The sequence below is a fragment of the Tursiops truncatus genome, chromosome 1, assembly GCF_011762595.2.
Source record: "Tursiops truncatus isolate mTurTru1 chromosome 1, mTurTru1.mat.Y, whole genome shotgun sequence".
Classification (NCBI taxonomy): Eukaryota; Metazoa; Chordata; class Mammalia; order Artiodactyla; family Delphinidae; genus Tursiops; species Tursiops truncatus.
In genome coordinates, this window is record NC_047034.1 from 58,847,914 (window position 1) to 58,868,375 (window position 20,462).

Consider the following 20,462-nt stretch of genomic DNA (forward strand, 5'->3'; position numbering starts at 1 on the left):
TAAAGAAGAGTTAACACCTATCCTTCCCAAACTATTCCAAAACATTGCAGAGGAAGGAAACCTCTGATCTCATTCTACGAAGCCAGCATCACTCTGATACTAAATCAGACAAAAACACCACACAAAAAAGAAAAGTACAGACCCAAATCCCTGATGAATATAGATGCAAAAGTTCTCAATGAAATATTAGCAAACCAAATTCAACAATACATTAAAAGGATTATACACTATGATCAAATGGGATTTATCCCAGGGATGCAAGGATCGTTTAATATGCACAAATCAATCAATGTGACACACCTCATTAAAAAATTGAAGAAGAAAAATCATACGATCATCTCAATAAATGCAGAAAAAGTTCTGACAAAATCAACATTCATTTATGATAAAAACTCTCAACAAGGTGGATGTAGAGGGAACATACCTCAACCTAATAAAGGCCATATATGACAAGCTTACAGTTAACATCATATTCAACAGTAAAAAGCTGAAAACATTTTCTTTAAGATCAGGAACAAGACAAGGATGCCCACACTTGCCATTTTTATTCAATGTAGTATTGGAAGTCCTAGCCACAGCAATTGCACACAAAAAAATAAATAAATAAAAGAAATTCAAATTGAAAAAGAAACTGCAACTGTTTGCAGATGACATGATTCTATATATAGAAAATCCTAAAAATGCCACCAAAAAACTACTGGAACTAATAAATGAATTCATTAAAGTTGCAGGAAACAAAATTACTATGCAGAAATGTGCTGCATTTCTATACATTAACAATGAACTATCAGAGAAAAACAATCCCATTCACAATTGCATAAAAAAGAATAAAATGCCTAGGAATAAATCTAACCAAGGAGGCAAAAGACCTGTACTCAGAAAACTATAAGACACTGTTGAAAGAAACTGAAGACAACACAAATGGAAAGATATACTGTGCTCATGGATTGGAAGAATTAATATTGTTAAAATGACTATATTTCCCAAAACAATCTACACATTCAATGCAATTCCTATGAAAATACCAATGATATTTTTCACAGAACTGGAACAAATAATTCTAAAATTTGTATGGAAACACAAAAAAACACCGAATAGCCAACACAATCTTGAGCAAGAAGAACGAAGCCGGAGGTATCACACTCCTGGACTTCAAACTATAGTAAAAGCTATAGTAGCCAAAACAGTATAGTACTGGCACAAAAACAGACACAAAGATCAATGGAACATAATAGAGGGCCCAGAAATAAACCTAAGCTTTTATGGTCAATTAATCTACAACAAAGGAGGAAGAATATACAACGGAGAAAAGACAGCCTCTTCAATAAATGGTGTTTGGAGAACTGGACAGCCGCATGCAAGGGAATCAAACTGGACTACTTTCTTACACCATATACAAAAATAAACTTAAAATAGATTAAATATCTAAATGTAAGGCCTGAAACCATAAAACTCCTAGGAGAAAACACAGGCAGTATGTTCTTTGATACCAGCCTTAGCTATATATTTTCAGTATGTCTCCTCAGGCAAGGGAAACAAAAGCAAAAATTAAAAATGGGACTATGTCAAACTAAAAAGCTTTTGTACAGCAAAGAAACTATCAACAAAATGAAGAGGCCACCTACTGAATAGGAGAAGATATTTGCCAATGATGCATCTGATAAGGGGTTAATATCCAAAATATACAAAGAACTAACACAAGTTAACATTATAAAGACCAACAACCTGATTAAAAAATGGGCCCTTCCTTCTATATCACTATATAGAGTTTTTTAGTACAATAAAATAGATTTATCCTTGGGCCAGCAGAAACCGGTAAAATAGAAACAAAGTAAATGTATACTGAGGTAGAAATAAATAAAGGACTATCACCCAGCTTCCCTCTTGCCCACTGCTCTCTCTATGAGGAATATTATTAGAGAAAAAAATGCAAACGCCCCAATTTCTGTATAGTCTTTACTCTAGTGGCCTACATGCAAAAAGTTAAATGTAGAACCTACTACTTTATGAAAAAGCACCAGTAATTTTATTTTATCTGGTGATTTCCCTCTTTGTCTATAGATATTCATTCAAAACTTATTTACTGAACACTTCCTATGGCCTGTTTTGCTTTTTCTTTGCTCTGAGTAAACTTAACAGCAAAATGAAAGAGTACGTGTTCCTTTAGTTATATTTGACTTTCCATTTCAGGCTTTTCATATTTCTTCAGTTTTAATGATATTATGAACTCAAAGGTATTGGCAACAGAATAACCTTGGAATCAATCCTAGCCCAACATCTCAATGTCTAAAAAAGAAAGGTATTCTGGGAGCCATGAAAATATTTTAATAAGGTAAAATAAAACCAATCTTGTTAAAAATGTTTAGGCTGTTAATGCTTCCTTAGTTCAGATGGAGGAATTTTCACCCGCTGTCCATTTGGTTATGGGGGAGAGTATTTGAAGAATTCAGTGAAGAGACCATTTAAAGTGAAGTACACATCACCATATTCCGAGGACAGCAAATGCTGCTAAGTGGAAAAGCAGCATTTTGTTTATTTTGTTTTTACTTTGTTTTGCTTTTGTGATGGCATGATAGCATCTTCTACTTAGAGCAGTGTTGACATTCTCTCAACTGACTCATTTGGAAAGAAAAAGAAGTTCACATGCCAGTGAGTGGGAAAGGCAGGAAGAGGACTGATTTAACAGAAATATTTTACAATTTGTCAAACTTAGAGTAGCAGTATCTTATTTTTTACCTCTCCCTCTTAAAAAAAAAAGCACTATGGACAAGGTATTGAAGTGTGAACTAAAATGAGATGAATTTCAATTCCTTTTTGTCACTAACACACAGGAAAGATTCTGACCCTACTTCCACCATTTCTCAGGGTCTTTGATGTGTATCTACTTCCTCTCCTGATACGGTAATGATTACATTGAAGAGATATCAATTTGGCAGGAAATTTTCCAAATCAGAAAAAAATTATTTTTCCAGTATGCTATTATTTTTATGACACATGTGCTGTCTATACACAAAAAGAAAGAAAAAAGAAAGGAAGAAAAGAAGGGATAAAGAAGGAAAGAAGAGAAAGATGGGGAAGAGAAGGAAAAAGAAAGAAAAGTTAAACAGTCAAATAACATATGATTTAATTTCGGCCCCATACTTAAAAGGATGGAGTTACATCACTCGTTGGAACATCATATATTTCAGCCCTGGAAGAAATACATTCATCTCTTACCCAACTTCAAAGTTATTGCTAACTGACAGTTGCTAGGAACTGATCTGGAATGAATTGGCAGTTCTGGTTCTGTTCTTAGTAACCCAGAGGGTATGTCATAAACACTTATGTTATGGTAATACCTTTGTTAAAGAGGTGAAGAGGAGAGAGCACTCTTTGGTGACCAAATGGCTTTCAACTCATTCTAGCAGAGGTATGCAGCAATAGTTGTCATGCTCTAAACATTTTCTAATTCTGCTATTAAGGCTTTAGAGGAGATGTCTGATTATTAATATAGCCATTGCCTGAATTTATCCATCCAGACTACAAGTTTAGCTCTGAAGTGTACCTGGAACACATAATATGCACTAAAAAAATGTGTATTTAATGAGAGATTGGATTCACTTAAATATCTAACTCAAATGAAACTTCTATCATAGTGAGGGATTATGGAATTGAAGCAATAAATTGAAAATATATGGTGCAGCATATTCTTTATAGAAAAAAATCAATAGGTAAGAGCAGTTTAAAATAATCCAGGACAAAAACAAAACAAAACAAAACTTGACATGGGATGTAGATGTGTGGGAAATATGGCTGAAACACCAATTACTTGTCCTCTGATTGCCTATTCATAGTTTTTAATTCCTTTAAGGTAAGGTCTGTATCTTATTCTTCTCATAGCTTCAATTCTTGGATGAGTGTATTGTGCAGAATAGGATTAAATGTCTGAATCCACAGTCATCTCTTCAGTTTCTATAGAGATGCATTATAGCTCTATCATAGAATGTATTATTTTGAATTTTATTTCTTCATTTTGTGTGTATCCCTACTGGATGTAGATACAATTCTTCAAGTCAGGAACTATGTCTATTCATTTTTGCATATTCAAGTCTAAAGTAATGCCTGCTCATAAATTTTGTTTAGGTTAATAAATACAGCTGATCTGGCTGGATATACTCAGATCCTCTTCTTCCCTCACCATGTCATGTGCACATCTCTAAAAGCACACACACAAAAGCACGGAACTTCCAATTGAACATGTACGTATATAACTACACATACAAATTCACAAACACAGGTGTTTTTGTGTGTGCATGAATGTGTGTGTACATGTATGACAAAATACATCTTCTATTTATACTGGATAATATTCATTCGACTGATGTCTTTAAGGATCATCAGGTTGACATGTATTTAAATAGTTGACACAATTATTTTCTCAAAGTATAGTTCAGGCTGTAAGAGAACATGGGGAAGAAAAAAAGCACAGAGATTCATTATTTTCCTAGTAGGCCACCTCCCTCTCTGTTCTGACCCTTGGAGAAACCTAATGAATGATGTCATAGTTGTTGTCTTACATCATACTAGTTGAATGCAGAGATTACCACCATCAAGAAGAGGATGTATTTTAAAGGATCCTCTTAACTTAAATCTCTTTTGCATTAAGATGTGCAATGTGAGCTCAAATTAACTTGAAAAGTGAGAAGATGACCACATTCATAGCCAGTGGATGTGGATTCTTCGGACCACGATGGCCATTTGATGATATCCCAAAGGCAGTCACAAGGTAAGAAACGATTTTCTGTGAACTTCTGAAGCAAATTAGCATTGAAATTTAAAAGCAGCAGATATGGAGAAGAAAAAATGTGATTCTTACATCTCTGTTCTCTGTTGCTGTGTGGATAAAATATAGAACAATTAATACTGCTAAAATAATAAATTTCAACATATAATTTTTCTATATTAAAATGCTTTCATGGGGCTTCCCTGGTGGCACAGTGGTTGGGGGGGGTCCGCCTGCCGATGCAAGGGACACGGGTTCGTGCCCCAGTCTGGGAGGATCCCACATGCCGCGGAGCGGCTGGGCCCATGAGCCTTGGCTGCTGAGCCTGCGCGTCCGGAGCCTGTGCTCCACAACGGGAGAGGCCACAACAGTGAGAGGCCCGCGTACTGAAAAAAAAAAAAAAAAAAAAAAAAAAAGCTTTCATGGCTCTCGATGTGTGCAGAGAATATGCAAATACCACACTCTCTATAGCAGGCTTTCCACAATTTTGCCCCTCCTGAATTTTCCAAATTTATTTTTCATTGCTCTCCTACTCAAACCTAACTCCCTAACTATCTCAACTACTTGCATTTACCTAAATATATACTGATATTTCATATGTTTGTGTATATACTATTGTGTATATATTGTGTGTATACTATTGCCCTTTCCTAGGATATCCCTATTATGTTTCTCTGGTAAGCAATTTTTTATTTATCCTTTTTGAGCCCTACTCTAAGCTTCTATCCACCATGAGTGGATTATTTCCTTCTTTGTGCCAACATTCTACTTGTTTCACATTGCCAATATGACAGTCAAGTTATCTGTTTACATACATGGTGAGTACTTTATGTGCTTCTTGAAAGCTGTAATTATATCTGATAAAGCAGGAGCTACCATTTGTTAGTTATCACTATGTGTCAAGAACTGTGACTGGAAATGTAATTTTAAATCTGTGATTTTAAAACTTTTGCATCACTCGTAAACAAACCATGTCCATAAAGTACAGTAAATGCAGTAGGAGAACAGAGAAAGCACTTTACTAAGTCTGGAACTTAAGAGAAGCTTCTAGGAGGTACAGTTTTGCAGAAGGAGAAAACTGATATTAACAGGAAGGTTTCCCAAAGCAATGCAGCCTGACTCCTGATGAATATAGGTGCAAAAATTCTCAACAAAATACTAGCAAACTGAATTCAAAAGCACACTAAAAGGACCATACAACCATGATCAAGTGAGATTTATCCCTAGATGCAAGGATGGTTCAATATATGCAAATCAATAAATATACATCACGTTGATAGAAAGATGACAATCATATGATCATCTGAATAGATGCAGAAAAATCATTTGACAAAATTCAATCCTTTCATGATACAAATGCTCATCCAACTAGGAATAGAAGGAAATTAACATAATTAAGGCCACCTATGAAAGCCCACTTCTAACATCATACTTAACAGTGGAATATGGAAGGCTTTTACTCTAAGATCATGAACAAGACAAGGATGTCCACTCTTGCCACTTTTATTTAATACAGTACTGGAAGTACTAATCAGATCATTTAGGCAAGAAAAATAAAAGGCATCTAAATAGGAAAGGAAGAAGTAAAATTATTTCTGTTTGCAGATGACATGATTGTATATTTTTAAAGCCCTAAAGATTCCACAAAAATCTGTTAGAATAAGTGATTCGATAAAAAGTTTCAAGAAACAAAATCAACCTACAAAAATCAGTTGTATTTCTGTATTCTAACAGTAAACTATCTAAAAAGGAAATTAAGAAAACAATCCCATTCACAATATTATAAAAAAATCATTTAGAAATAAACTTCATGGAGGTAAAAACCATATACAATGAAAACTACAAAACATTGATAAATGAGAATAAAGAAGACAAAAACCAATGGAAAGACAACCCATGTTCATGGATTAGAAGATTTAATATTGTCAAATTTTCCACACTACCCAAAGTTATTTAAAGATTCAATCTAATCCTATAGAAATTCCAATGGCATTTTATTTTACAGAAGTAGGAAAAACAATCCTATAATTTATATGGAACCAAATGGGCCTCAAATAGCCAAAACCATCTTGAGAAAGAATAGCATACCTGGAGGCATCTGACTTCCTGACACATAGACAAATGGGACAGAAGAGACAGCCCAGAAATAAACAGATATTCTTTATTAGAGTGAGGAAGTCACCTTCTACTCTTAGTTTTCTAATAGGTTTTTAAATCATGAATTCTGTCAAATTCATTTTCTGCCTCTATTGACATGATCATATGGTTATTCACATTTATATTTGCAATGTGGTAAATTATTGGATTTTCATATGTTAAACTAACCTTGCATTCTGAGTTAAACCCCATTTGGTCACAATGTTGTAGTTTTTTTATATATTGCTGATTTAATTTACTAGTATTTTTTTTAAAGATTGTTACATATAAGCTCACTAAAGATATTTGTCTGAATATGATGGCAGGAAAATGCTGACCCTTTTATAGGAGTTGGTAAATATTCCTTCATTCTTTATTTTCTGCATGAGTATGTAAGTTGAACTTATTTCTTAGAACTAATCAGTAAAGCTGTGCTTGGAATATTCTTTGTGTGAAAAACTGTAATTAGGTCTTTGATTTCTTTTAAAAATACAGAGTTTTAACATTTTCTATTTCTTGTTTCAGTTTTAATGATGTGTATCTTTCAGATCTAGTATCTGTTGCTATCTCTCTGATCAGTTTGGTCAGGCTAGTGAAAACATAAATAAAAAATGAACAAAATATTTGAACAAAGACTTCACCCAAAATGATATACAAATGGTAAATAAGGACATGAAATATGCTTATACCATTAATCATCACTGAAATACAATTTAAATCAAATGAGATATCTCTACACACCTGTTAGAATGACTTGATTAAACAAACAAATTAAAAACTTGATAATACCAAGTGCTGGTGAGGATATGTATCAGCTGAAGTCATACATTGTTGGTGGGAATGCAAAATAGCACAACCACTTTGGAAAACAGTTTTGCAGTTTCACAGAGTTATTCACACATTTGCTATATAACTGAACAATTCTACTCTTAGGTGTTCGCTTTCAGGAGAAAAGAAAACTTTAGTTGACACAAAAACCTGTATGTAAATATTTAGAGGGGCTTTATTCACAGTTCCCAAATACTAGAAACAACCCAAATGTGGTAAATGAATAAACTGTGATACATTCATACAATGGAACACTAGCTGACAGTAAAAAAGGAATAAATTAATGAAACACAATATGGATGGCCCCCAAATGCTAAGAGAAAGAAACCAGACTCGAAAGGCTATATCAAATATGCTTACATTTAGATGACATTCTGGAAAAAGGGAAATGATAGGAACAGAAAACATCAGTATTTATCAGAGCCTGATGTTGGGGGAGCAGGATGACTCCAAAGGAACAGAGAGGAATTTGGGGGATGACAGAATTGCTCAATATTTTGATTGTGTAATGGTTATATGACTCGTGTACTTGTCAAAATGCATAACTGCACACCAAGAAGAATGCATCTTATTGTATGCAAATTATACCACAATTTAAAAAACACTGTATGTAATCTTCAATTTACTTTCATTCAATATAATGTTTCTAATACTCATTCATGTTGTCTGTATAGTTCTAGTTCATTAACTTTCTCTGCTGCATAATATTGTATTGTGTGAATATTTCAAACATATTTATCCATTCTCCTGCAAAAATATTTTGGAGTTGTTTTTCAGATTTTCTTTTTCTATTATGCACAACACTGCTCTGATAGTTCTGGAACAAACCTCATTGTGCACATATGCTATAATTTTCTGAGTTATATAACTAGGGGTAGAATTGCAGAAATTTAGAGAATATCCTCGTTCAACTTTACAAGATAATGAAGACATTTTATTCTCAAGTGGTAGTTGCAATGAACACTCACACCTGAAATGTTTACTAAATCATTTCCAGGGTTTCACGTTTTCACCAGAATTTGGTATTGTTAGAATTCTTAAATTTTGCACCGTAGTCAGTGTAAAATTGTATCTTTTTATGGTCTTAATTGAGATCTTCCTGATTACTATCGAGATGGAACATCTTTTCATGTTTTGTTTTGTTTATCTTGCTAATACTAATTTGTTCTCTTCTTTGTCCATTTTCCCATTGGGTTGTTTGTCTTTTCCTTTTTGATTCATAGTGGATCTTGAAGCAGTCAATTTAATCCTTTGTTAGTTTTCATGTGATACAAATAGGTCACATCATTTTTTAACTTATCTTTTTTACTTTATGGTATCATGGTTAATAATTAGAAGTTATTAATCTTAATGGAGTGAATTTATCAATCTTATTTCTAGTGCTTTCTGTATTTTGTTTTAAAATTTGTCCTTAACTGAATGTCATAAAGATAATTTATATTTGCTTCTGAATGTTTTTAAAGTTTTCTCTTCTACACTTAAGTGTTTATTCAATGTAGAATTAGCTTCTGCACATGGCATGAGGTAGGGATCCAATTTAATTTGTTACACGTGCATAAACAATTGTCTCAAAAACATTTATTGAAAATACATTTTTCCCATAATGATCTGAAAATTCACTTCTGTCATATTTCAAGTTTACACATGTGCATGGGTCTGGTTCTCTTTTTTGTTTCACTTGTGTTCTCTCCCTATATCAATACTATACTTTGTAATTATTATTCTGATATGATATATCTTGATATCCAATTGGGTATGTTCCCCACTCTTTGGGCTATCTTCTTTATTTAGTTCTGCACATGAGATCTGTTGACCTGAAACAAAAATAGACTGCCACACATTTCTCCAGCAAAGATGTGTTTATTTGGGCTCAGCAGAGCATTGTAATTTGGGGTCTGCAATTGCAGTGAACCACTTGCAAGTGCCCCATAGGGCAATGCTTTTATAGAGAGGAAAAGGAAGTTGGGAAGGCTATAGTAAATAAAGAGTCCATGACTTTTCACTGAGAACTTGACAGGAAAGGAGTCTTTCTTCTTTCTGTTGGGCTCTGCTATCATCATAGGGCATGAGAGCTTCCCATTCTGTTTCCCAACTCTATTTAATTGAGATTTTCATTTATTAATTTTTTACAGATCTGACAGTTCAGTTAGATTCAGGTTAATTTTTGGCAAGAATACTTAATAGGTGATCTTGCGTGCTTCCTATTGCATATACTATCAGGTACTATGACTACTAATGATGCCTAGTTTACTTGTTTAAAATGCTGATAGCCAGATCTCCCCATTGTAAAGTAACATTTTTTCCACTTAGAATTATCAAGTAATCTGTGGGGTGAAACTCTACCACATTTTAAATTATTTTATAATAAATCAATGAGGTGCATTACTTCTTGGGGCTTGCAAAATAGTAACTGTCTGTAATTATATTGTTCCAGTACTAGCAGGAATTTTCTGTAAAAAACAAAAAAAGAGCTTTCCCTCATTAACAGGAGGTAAATTATGGTTTATTTCCAAAAGGCTTGGATTAAATGCTTAATTATTTCCTTTAATTACCAAGTTTCAGAGTAAGAATTTGATGCAGTCATTACCTTCAATGAAAGTGAGGTTTTGTTTTCCTGTTTTTCTATGTGTCGTTGAGTATCATTATGGACTCCTGTATTTTTATTATGTGTTAAATCAACCACAGTAATTATTCCTTGTGAGGCAAATTACCTCAAAATTGACTACTGTCTTTTGGACACAATACCATTAGTATTTTCTTACTTTCAAGAATAAAATGCCTAGGCTCATCTTGTACTGTTCCTGCTATAGACTGACAGCTTCTCTAGTTCAGGCCCAGTTTCAGTTTATCTCCTTATTGATCTAGTTTTCAGTTCTTCCTTTCTGGCCTCTGGGCATTTCCTCCAGATTTTTGTTGTTGTTATTGTTTCAAGCTCAAGTATGCATTTTTTTCAATTCCAAATATTTATTTAGTGCCAACTATGAGCCAGATGCTGTTCTAAGGATACAGAAGTAAACAAAGCAAAATCTCTGATCTCAAGAAGCTTATACTGCAAGAATGCTTATTATATAAACTATGAATTTTAATAGATATTGTGATCTGGCGATATTAGGTATTGTAGGGGTTTTGGTAATGTAGCTATGAGTGATAATTTGTAAAATTTTATATCAGTTTTGAGAATGAATATTTGGGAAAAAAAAAACAACAACAGAAAATAGGAAGTCCAGTTAGGAAAGAATTGCAGTATTCCAAGTCTGAAATGGTTAGGCTAGTAGGTAGAAGGGAGAAAGGAGAAGAAAGCTGGATTGCAGGAATATCTTGAAGGAAGAAAAGATAAAATTTTGAAATAGTTTAATAAGAGGGCATGATACAAAGAAAGATGTCAAAGTTATCTCCATACAGTCTTCCCTGGAAGACTGGAAGAATGACTACAACACTGACAGAAATAGTGTAGCCTGTGTGAATGGGTGGGCGATAAAAATCTCTTAGTCGGTATGGACTGTGTCTATATTTAATATTCCATGCAGTGCACTGCATTAACTTACTGCATCTGAAAAAGGCAGTGGAACAATGGTGTAGACACAGTGCAAGGTGACTAAAAATATAGAACTAGAAGCGAGTGACAGGTGAGAAGTGGGAGTAGAAATGCCTCCTTTGTTATCCCTAGAGCCTGGTTTGATGTCTGGCACAAAGCTGGCCCTCAATTAATATTTATTGAATAAATGAACGTAAGTCATTTGCAGAGATGAGAAAGCTGAGCCTATGGGAATAGATCTCAGAAAGAGGACATTACTTGCTAAGGTTCAAAAACAGCCCTATGGATTCCACGTATAAGTGGTATCACATCGTATTTGTGTCTTTCTGACTTACTTCACTTCATATAAGAGATTGGCACAATACTGTAAATCAACTATATTTCAATAAAAAACCCAACAAAACAGAAAAACAGCCCTTTGGCCCTATGGTCTGAATTGCCAACAGTTGCCTGTCTTAGAGGAAATGATTCCAAACGTAGCCCGAGTTAGGGATGGTTTAGGAGTTGTAATTTCAGGAGCTGTGTGTGTGTGTGTGTGTGTGTGTGTGTGTGCGGGGCAGGGGTGCATTCTAGATTTAGGATACCAAAATGGAAGTGAGAGATTTGCCCCTCGATCAAAGTTGATATTAATTGTATTCATTTCGTAAGGGTCAGCCTATCTGCACAAGTTCCAGCTTCTCAGTGCAATCAGTGCAGTTCCTTTTCCACAATGCCCCAAATACAAACCTTTCTTTACAGGTTACCAGCCGAGGGCCTAACTGCTCTAGAGCATTCTCTAATTAAAAGGTTAACGGATTTCCTTTCCCTCTTTTCAAGCGAAGGACCTGAAATATCAATTCGACTGACCGGGATGACTCTTTCAATTCCCATCCTCAAGGGGGCGGTGACCACGGAGCCACTCCTTAACCACGCGCGCTGAAATCTGCTGCAAATACCTTCACGTTCCGCTCCAGGGTGCGTCAGATTAGTCCCAAAGACCAGCACCGCATACTGAGCCTGCGCGTATTGGCGCCGCGGAGTAGGCGCATGCGCTTTGAGGCGGAGCTCATACAGGCCGCTCTGGGCGGGTCTGGGCAGCGCCAGCGTTTTGGGGCCTAGGAGCCGTGGGAGGAGCCGGCGGCTTCACCCTGGTAACCAGAGCGCTGTAGCTGCCCCGCCTTGCAGGCCTCAGGACTGTCATCGCCTTTGGGTGTGGGGTACTTTGGCCAGCGTCCCCGGAAATAGCCCCGCCGGCCTCTCTCAGACACCCCCATCCTCCCCACGCCGCCGTCGCCGCCGCCATGCAGGGGGAGGACGCCAGATACCTCAAAAGGTGACGACCCCCCAAGGCTCGGTCCTACCCTCCTTGCCCGGACCCTGAGGTTATTCTTAAAAGGTTCTTGGGTTGGCCGTGAGATGTCACTGGGCAAAGCTTACAAGAGGGGTGGGAGACAGGGGAGAAATCACGTAAGGGGAGGGGGGGAAAGGTGAATTAAAAAGAGGAAGGGGCCCTTAGGGGGTGCGGGTTTCTCCAGGCTCTTACCTGACTCAGCGGGGCCCTGACAGCATTGCAGATGGTTTCTTTGCTACATTACATTGTTCAGGGTAGAGGAACGAAGGGCGGAGTAAACTGCGTCTTCCTATTTTTCCCCGATACTCCGACTCTCCATTTTCCTTTAATAGATAAATCCTGTGGGAGCCTGGAACTGAAGTCTTCTGGCGCCTCTGTACTATGTCTCCAATTTGGGGTTCACTGCCATGGGGTTTTGAAATGAAGGGGAAAGAAGTGGTGGCTTTTAATTAATGGGAGACTGGATTGAGATGTTGCTTTCCAGTTTATTTCTGCTTTCCTCATCCATTTCACTGCCATGTATACAGTATAATTTTTGTAGGAGGTTCGTAATTATCAAGAGGTTTGTTCAGGAGCTTGACATGAAACAGGCCATCATTTCTTTAGTTTAAAAATATATGTAGTATCAATTACTCCTTAAAGAAAAATGTAATCTGTTGGGATTATTTATTTGACTCAGGTCAAAGATAAGATCATCCCTCAAAAAAGAATAACTCTCGCTGGACCAAGAGTTAGCAGTGATCCAGTACAAAAAAATATTTTAATTAGGAGTCTCCATTTTTAGCTAAGTCCCTGTTACTGATTGTGCAAATACCCTAGAAAGTCACATGTATTCTTTTGGACTCAGTTTCCTTACCTAAAAATGGGGCAAGTATTACTTTATGATAGGTATGAGGACCAAATATGAAAATGTTTTAAAAAGATAAAACATGCATGTAAGGTGGTGGCATCATTTCAATTCATAGTATACTTTTACTGAACGTATTTATCCCAGCTTGGCAGGGCCCTGATCATCACAGAAAGATCTAACCTTTAAATAGACTCTTAAAAGGGATTGAAATTATTGTAAAATCAATCAAGCAACCAACTGTATTCACTGTCTTTTTAGGCCTGAAGCATATATTGCCTGCCTGTCCCATTTTATAGAAATATATCTGAAACTGTTACATAACCAGAGCTTATCAGTAAAAATTTCAAAAAAGAATATGTAATCATAACAAGTATATAGTCAGCATTTATTTCCTCACTGCATTTTACTTACATTGGTCATTTAAAATATCTTGATTGAAAATTTGGTGAAAGAAGAAAACAAGAAATTCTTTCTCCTTCAACTTTAAAATCAAGGTTGTTCTAGAGCAAAGAGTCACTATTACATCATTAGCTTATTTTCATGTAATGTAGTTGTGCCAGAAAATAGTTTTTCTTGGATTCTGGTATCCTGTGGTCCCTTAGGCATCCTGTGACTTGTAGTTCGCAACCTATTGCTTACTTTTAAAGCTAAATTATGTGGAGTTCAACAAAAAAATCAGACAAGTCACTATAATGTTTGAAGTAAAATAAGGTCAGAATCTGGAAAGGCTGAAATATACACTTCTCAATTTTGTCTAATTTTGACAATATAAATAGTTTGCATTGCCTGCTTTCAGTTTAGAAATGTGCATCCAACATATAATCATATAGGCCCGATGGCTTATGATATGACAGAACATTCCATTTTAATGATTGATTCTTTGATAGTAATTACATATATTCATCCCTTTTGCAATATTTTTACTTTTATTATTTTGTTTTTAACAAGAGGGCAGTATGTTTTCAATCTAATTGATTCATTCTAATTTTAATTATTTAATTTCAGTGGTTTCATTGTAGCTATCACTGAGGAATCTCTAGTCTCTATATGTTTACATGTGTAATAGATTATAGAATCAAAAATGAGGTTTCATTTTTTGTTCTGCTACCCATTAGTGTTCTGATTCAATAGTGCTTAATACATACTTACCAAATAGTTAGACCATGCCTAGCATTGTTCTGATCACTGAGGAAATGATTAAATAGACACAGTTCATATCCTCAGTCAGATATGCACACAAATAAATAGACAGTTAATCTAGTGGGTTTTGTTTTTTGCCTCTTAAAACTCTCTGATGGCTTTCCATTGCTCTTGGAGTTACAGCACCAACCTTTTCAGCTTCATCTCTCTCTGCTCCCCTCCTGCCCCCAACAATTCCATACTTCAGGCTTACAGAAATAACTTCTTTTAGATCCCTATGTGTTTCAGTGTTAGACTCCAAGTGCCCTTCCCATTGCCTGGTATTTGCCTTGTTCTTTATCCAGCTAACTCTTCATCTTACCTGTTTTAGCTTAAATGTCACTTTTTCTAGAAGGTATTTCCTGAGCTGCCCTTTCCCACCCCACAATCTGCCATCCAGGTCAGATATACCTGCTAGCTTCCATGATAGCTAATACCTTGTCTTTTCTCATTCTTACTATTTTATTGTTATTGTTTGTCTTTCCTGCTGGTCTGTAAGCTTCAGAAGGGTAAGGATTTTTGCATCAGTATTCATAAAGGATATTCATAAATTATATTCAAAAATATATTCTGTTTTTATGGCGTCTTTGTCTTTCTTTGGTATCAGGGTAATGGTGGCCTCATAGAATGAATTAAGAAGTGTTCCCTCTTTTTCTAGTTTTTGGAGGAGTTTGAGAAGGATTGGTGTTAATTTGGTACAATTCACCAGTGAAACTATCTGGTTTTGGACTTTGTTGGGAAGTTTTGATCACTTATTCAACCTCTTATTTTGGGGGAATTCAGAATTTCTATTTCTTTTGTGTCAGTTTTGGTAGTTTGTGAATTTCTAGCAGTTTTTCCATTTCATCTAGGTTATCTACTTTGTTGGCTTACAGTTGTTCATAGTATTTTTTTTTTATTTCTGTGAGGTCAGAGATAATAGTAATAATGTCCCACTTTAATTTCCAATTCTAGTAATTTGAGTCTTCTGTCTTTTTTTCTTAGTTTAACTAAAGGTTTGTCAATTTTGTTGAACTTTTCAAAGAACCAACTTTTAATTTGTTGATTTCCTCTATTGCTTTTCTATTCTCTATTTCTTTTATCTCTGTCTTTATTATTTCCTCCCTTCTACTAGCTTGTTGTTTAGTTTGCTCTTTTTCTAGTTCCTCAAGGTGGAAAATTAGGTTATTGAGTTGAAATCTTTTCTTTAATTGAGATATAATTGACATATACCATTAAAATAGTTTCAGTTGTACAACATAATGATCCAGTATTTGTATATATTGCCAAATGATTACCACAGTAAGTCTAGTTAACATCTGTCACTATACAGTAACTTTTTTATTGTGATGAGACTTTTAAGATTTACTCACTTAGCAGTTTTTCATATATACAATATAGTATTATTAACCATAGTCACCATGCTGTACATAACAGCCCCAGGACTCATTTATTTTATAGCTGGAAGTTTATACCTTTTTACCAGCTTCACCTACTTCATCCACTTCAACCACTTCCCACCTTTGGCAACCACCAATTTGTTATCTGTATTTGTGAGTTCAGGTTTTGTTTGTTTTGCTTTATTTTTAGATAAAAATAAATAGTGGGATCATATGGCATTTGTTTTTCTATCTCTGACTTATTTTACTTAGCACATTGCCCTAAGCTCTATTCATGTTGCAAATGACAAAATTTTCTTTTTTTTTATGGCTGAATAATATTCCAGTGTGTGTGTGTGGGGTGGGGGTGGGTGTATACACAGATATATGTATATTTTATCCATTCATCCATTGATTGACACTTAGGGTGCTTCCATGTCTTAGCTGTTGTAAATAATGCTGCAGTGAACATGGAGGTACATATATCTTTTGGAGTTAGTGTTTTCATTTCTTTTGGATAAATACCCAGAACAGAATTGCTGGATCATATGGAAGTTCAATTTTCAATTTTTTTGAGAAACCTCCACACTGTTTTCCATAGTGGCTGAACCAATATAAATTCCTACCAACAGTTCACAGGCTTCTCTTTTCTTCACATTCTCTCCAGCACTTGTTATTTCTTGACTTTCTGATAATAACCATTCTAACAGGTGTGAGGTGATATTGCGATTTTGATTTTATATTTCTGATGATTAGTGATGTTGAACACCTTTTTATGTAATGTACCTGTTGCCCATCTATATATATTCTTTTGGAAAAATGTCTGTTCAGATCCTCTGCCCATTTTTTGCTTAGATTGGTTTTTTGCTATTGAGTTGTATGAGCTCCTTATATATATATTTTGGATATTAATCCCTTATCAGATATATGATTTGCAAATATTTTCTCCCATTTGGTAGGTTGCCTTTTAATTTTGTTGATGGTTTTCTTTGCTCTGTAGAAGCTTTTTGGTTTGATGTAGTACCAGTCATTTATTTTTGCTTTTGTTGCCTTAGTTTTTGGTGTCAGATCCAAAAAATGATCACCAAGACCAAAGGCAAGGAGCTTACTGCCTATGTTTTCTTCTAGGAATTTTATGGTTTCAGGTCTTACATTTAAGGCTTTAATCCATTTTCAGTTGATTTGTGTGTATGGTATAAGATAGCGGTACAGTTTTGTTCTTTTGCATATGGCCATCTAGTTTTCTCAACACTATTTATTAAAAGGACTGTCTTTTCCCAGGTGTATATTCTTGGCTCCTCTGTCATAAATTAATTGGCCATATATGTGTGGGTTTATTTCTGGGCTCTCTATTTTTTCTGTTGATCTGTGTGTCTGTTTTTATGCCAATATCATACTGTTTTGATTACTGTAGCTTTGTAATATAGATTAAAATCAGGATGCATGATGCTGCCAACTTTGTTCTTCTTTCTCAAGATTGTTTTGGCTATTCAGGCTCTTTTGTGGTTCTGTACAAATTTTAGGATTTTTTTGTTCTATTTCTGTGAAAAATGCCATTGAGAATTTGATAGGAATTGCATTGAATCTTTAGATTGCTTTGGATAGTATGGACATTTTAACAATTTTAATTCTTCCAGTTCATAAGCATGGAATATCTTTCCATTTATTTGAGTCTTTTTCAGTTTATTCCATTATTGTCTTATGGTTTTCAATATACAGGTCTTTCATATCCTTGGTTAAATTTATTTCTTAGGTATTTTATTCTTTTTGATGCGTTTGTAAATGAGATTGTTTTCTTAATTTCTCTTTCTGGTAGTTCATATTAGTGTAAGGAAATGCAACTAACTTATATACATTGATTTTGTATCCTGCAACTTTACTGAATTTGTTTATTCTAACAGTTTTTTGGTGGAGTCTTTAGGATTTTCTTTATATAATATCATGTCATGTGCAAATAGTGATGGCTTTATTTATTCCTTTTTGATTTGGATACTTTTCATTTCTTTTTCTTGCCCAATTACTTTGGCTACCACTTCCAATACTGCGTTGAATAGAAGTAGGAAGACTTGGCATCCTTGCCTTGTGGTTGATCTTTCAGGAAAAGCTTTCAATATTTCACCCATAAGTATAATGTTAGCTGTGGGCCTGTCATATACCATCTATATTGTGTTGAGTTTCGTCCCTCAATACCTACATTGTTGAGAGTTTTTATAATAAATGTATGTTGAATTTTGTCAAATGCTTTTCCCACATTTATTGAGATGGTATTATATGACTTTTATCCTTCATTTTGTTTGTGGTGTATCACATTGATTGATTCGTGTTTGTTGAACCATCTTCATATCTCTGGAATAAATCCCACTTGATAATGGTGTATGATTGTTGTTTTAAAATATTGTTGAATTCAGTTTTGTAGCATTTTGTTGAGGATTTTTGCATCTGTATTCATCAGGTTTGTTTTTTTTGGTGTCTTTGTCTGGTTTTGATATAACAGTAATGCTGGCCTCATTAAATGAGTTTGGGAGTGTCCTTTCCTCGTCAGTTTTTGAGAAGAGTTTGAAAAGGATTGGTGTTAATTCTTCCAATGTTTGACAGAATTCACCCATGAAGCCATCTGGTCCTGGGCTTTTTGGGGGAGGTTTTTGACTACTGTTTTAATCTCCTTATTAGGAATCAGTCTGTTCTGATTTTCTATTTCTTCATGATTCAGTCTTGAGAGGTTGTATGTTTCTAGGAATTTATCCATTTCTTCTATGTTGTCTAATTTGTTGGAGTATAATTTTTAATAGTAGTTTCTTGAGATCTTTTATATTTCTGTGGTAACAATTGTAATGTCTCTTTTATTTCTGATTTTATTTATGGGCATACCTTGTTTTATTGCCTTTTGCTTTATTGCACTTTGCAGATATTGCATTCTTTATAAGTTAATGTTTATGGCACCCCTGAGCCAAGCAAGTCTCTTGGTGCCATTGTTCCAACAGCATTTGTTCACTTCTTGTCTCTGTCACATTTGGTAATTCTCCCAATATTTCAAATTTTTTCATTATTACTATATTTGTTATGGTGATTTGTGATCAGTTATCACTTATGTTACTATTGCAAAAGATTATATCTTGCTGAAGGCGCAGCTGCTTAGCATTTTTTAGAAATAAATATCTTTAAAAATAAGGTATGTACATTGATTTTTAAACATAATGCTATTGCACACTTAGTATATCACAGTATAGTGTAAACATAACATTTATGTGCACTGGGAAACCAAAAAATTCACATGACTTGCTTTATAATGATACTCACCTTACTGCAGTGATCTGGAACTGAACCTGCAATATCTGCAAGGTACGCCTGTGTTTGAGTCCTCTCTTTTTTTCTTGGTTAGCCTAGCTAAAGGTTTGTCAATTTTATTTACCTTTCCAGAGAACCACCCCTTAGTTTCATTGATCTTTCCTGTTGTCTTTATAGTATCTATTTCATTTATTTCCCTTCTAATCTTTGTTTTTTCCTACCTTTTACTAACTCTGGGCTTTGTTTGTTATTTTTTCTCCAATTGCTTAAGATGTAAAGTTAGATTGTTTATTTAAGATCATTTTTTTGTTTCTTGGTGTAGGCATTTATCTCTATGAATTTCCCTCTTAGAACTGCTTTTCTGTATCCTTTAAGTTTTGGTGTGTTGTATTTCCACCTTTACTTGTTTAAAGGTATTGATTTCTTCTTTGACACATTGGTTGTTCAGTAGTATGTGCTGAAACTTTATGTGTGAATTTTCCAGTTTCTTCTTGTAATTAATTCTTAGTCTCATACTATTGTGGTTGGCAAAGATACTTGATACGATTGCAGTCTTCTTAAAAATATTAAAACTTGTTTTGTGGCCTAACATATGATCTATGCTTGAGACTGTTTTATGAGCACTTGAGAAGAATGTGTATTCTGTTCCTTTGGGTGGAATGTTCTGTTTATGTTTGTTAAGTTCATTTGGTCTAATGTGTCATTTAAGGCCAATGTTTCCTTATTAAATTTCTGTCTAGGTAATCTATTCATTGATGAAAGTGAGGTATTAAAGTCTCTTCCTACTATTGTATTGTTGTGTATTTCTCCCTTTAGGTCTTTTAATATTTTCTTTATATATTTAAGTGCTCCTATTTTGGGCATATAAATATTTACAAATGTTTTATTTTCTTATTGAATTGACCCCTGTATTATCATATAATACCTTTCTTTGTCTCTTATTACAGTCTTTATCTTAAAGTCTATTTTACCCAACATAAATATAACTACCCCAGCTTTCTTTTGATTTCCATTTTTATGGAATACGTTTTTCCATTCCTTCATTCAATCTGAGTGTGTACTTGCATTTGAAGTGAGTCTCTTGTAGGCAGCATATAGATGGGTCATTTTTTAAAACCATTTATCCACTCTGTATCTTTTGATTGGACAATTTAGTCCATTTACATTCAAAGTAATGATTGATAGGTAGATACTTATTG

General features: G+C 34.7%; 1 protein-coding gene across 2 annotated transcripts in view; it reads left to right on the plus strand.

Annotated features, from left to right (window-relative positions):
* The first annotated feature begins 4,745 nt into the window (after positions 1-4,745).
* The window catches only part of KIFAP3 (kinesin associated protein 3), a 165,123-nt gene continuing 149,406 nt past the window's right edge, over positions 4,746-20,462 (plus strand). Inside the window, exon 1 of one of the 2 annotated variants that reach the window (XM_073804570.1) lies at positions 4,746-4,765. Coding sequence is in view for 1 of the 2 variants with exons in the window: in XM_019918423.3 (XP_019773982.2) it covers positions 12,542-12,573 (32 nt within the window). In the remaining variant the exon portion in view is untranslated. Of the gene's footprint in view, positions 4,766-12,362; positions 12,574-20,462 lie in introns of those variants that run through there. The other variant, XM_019918423.3, reaches the window with a different exon arrangement.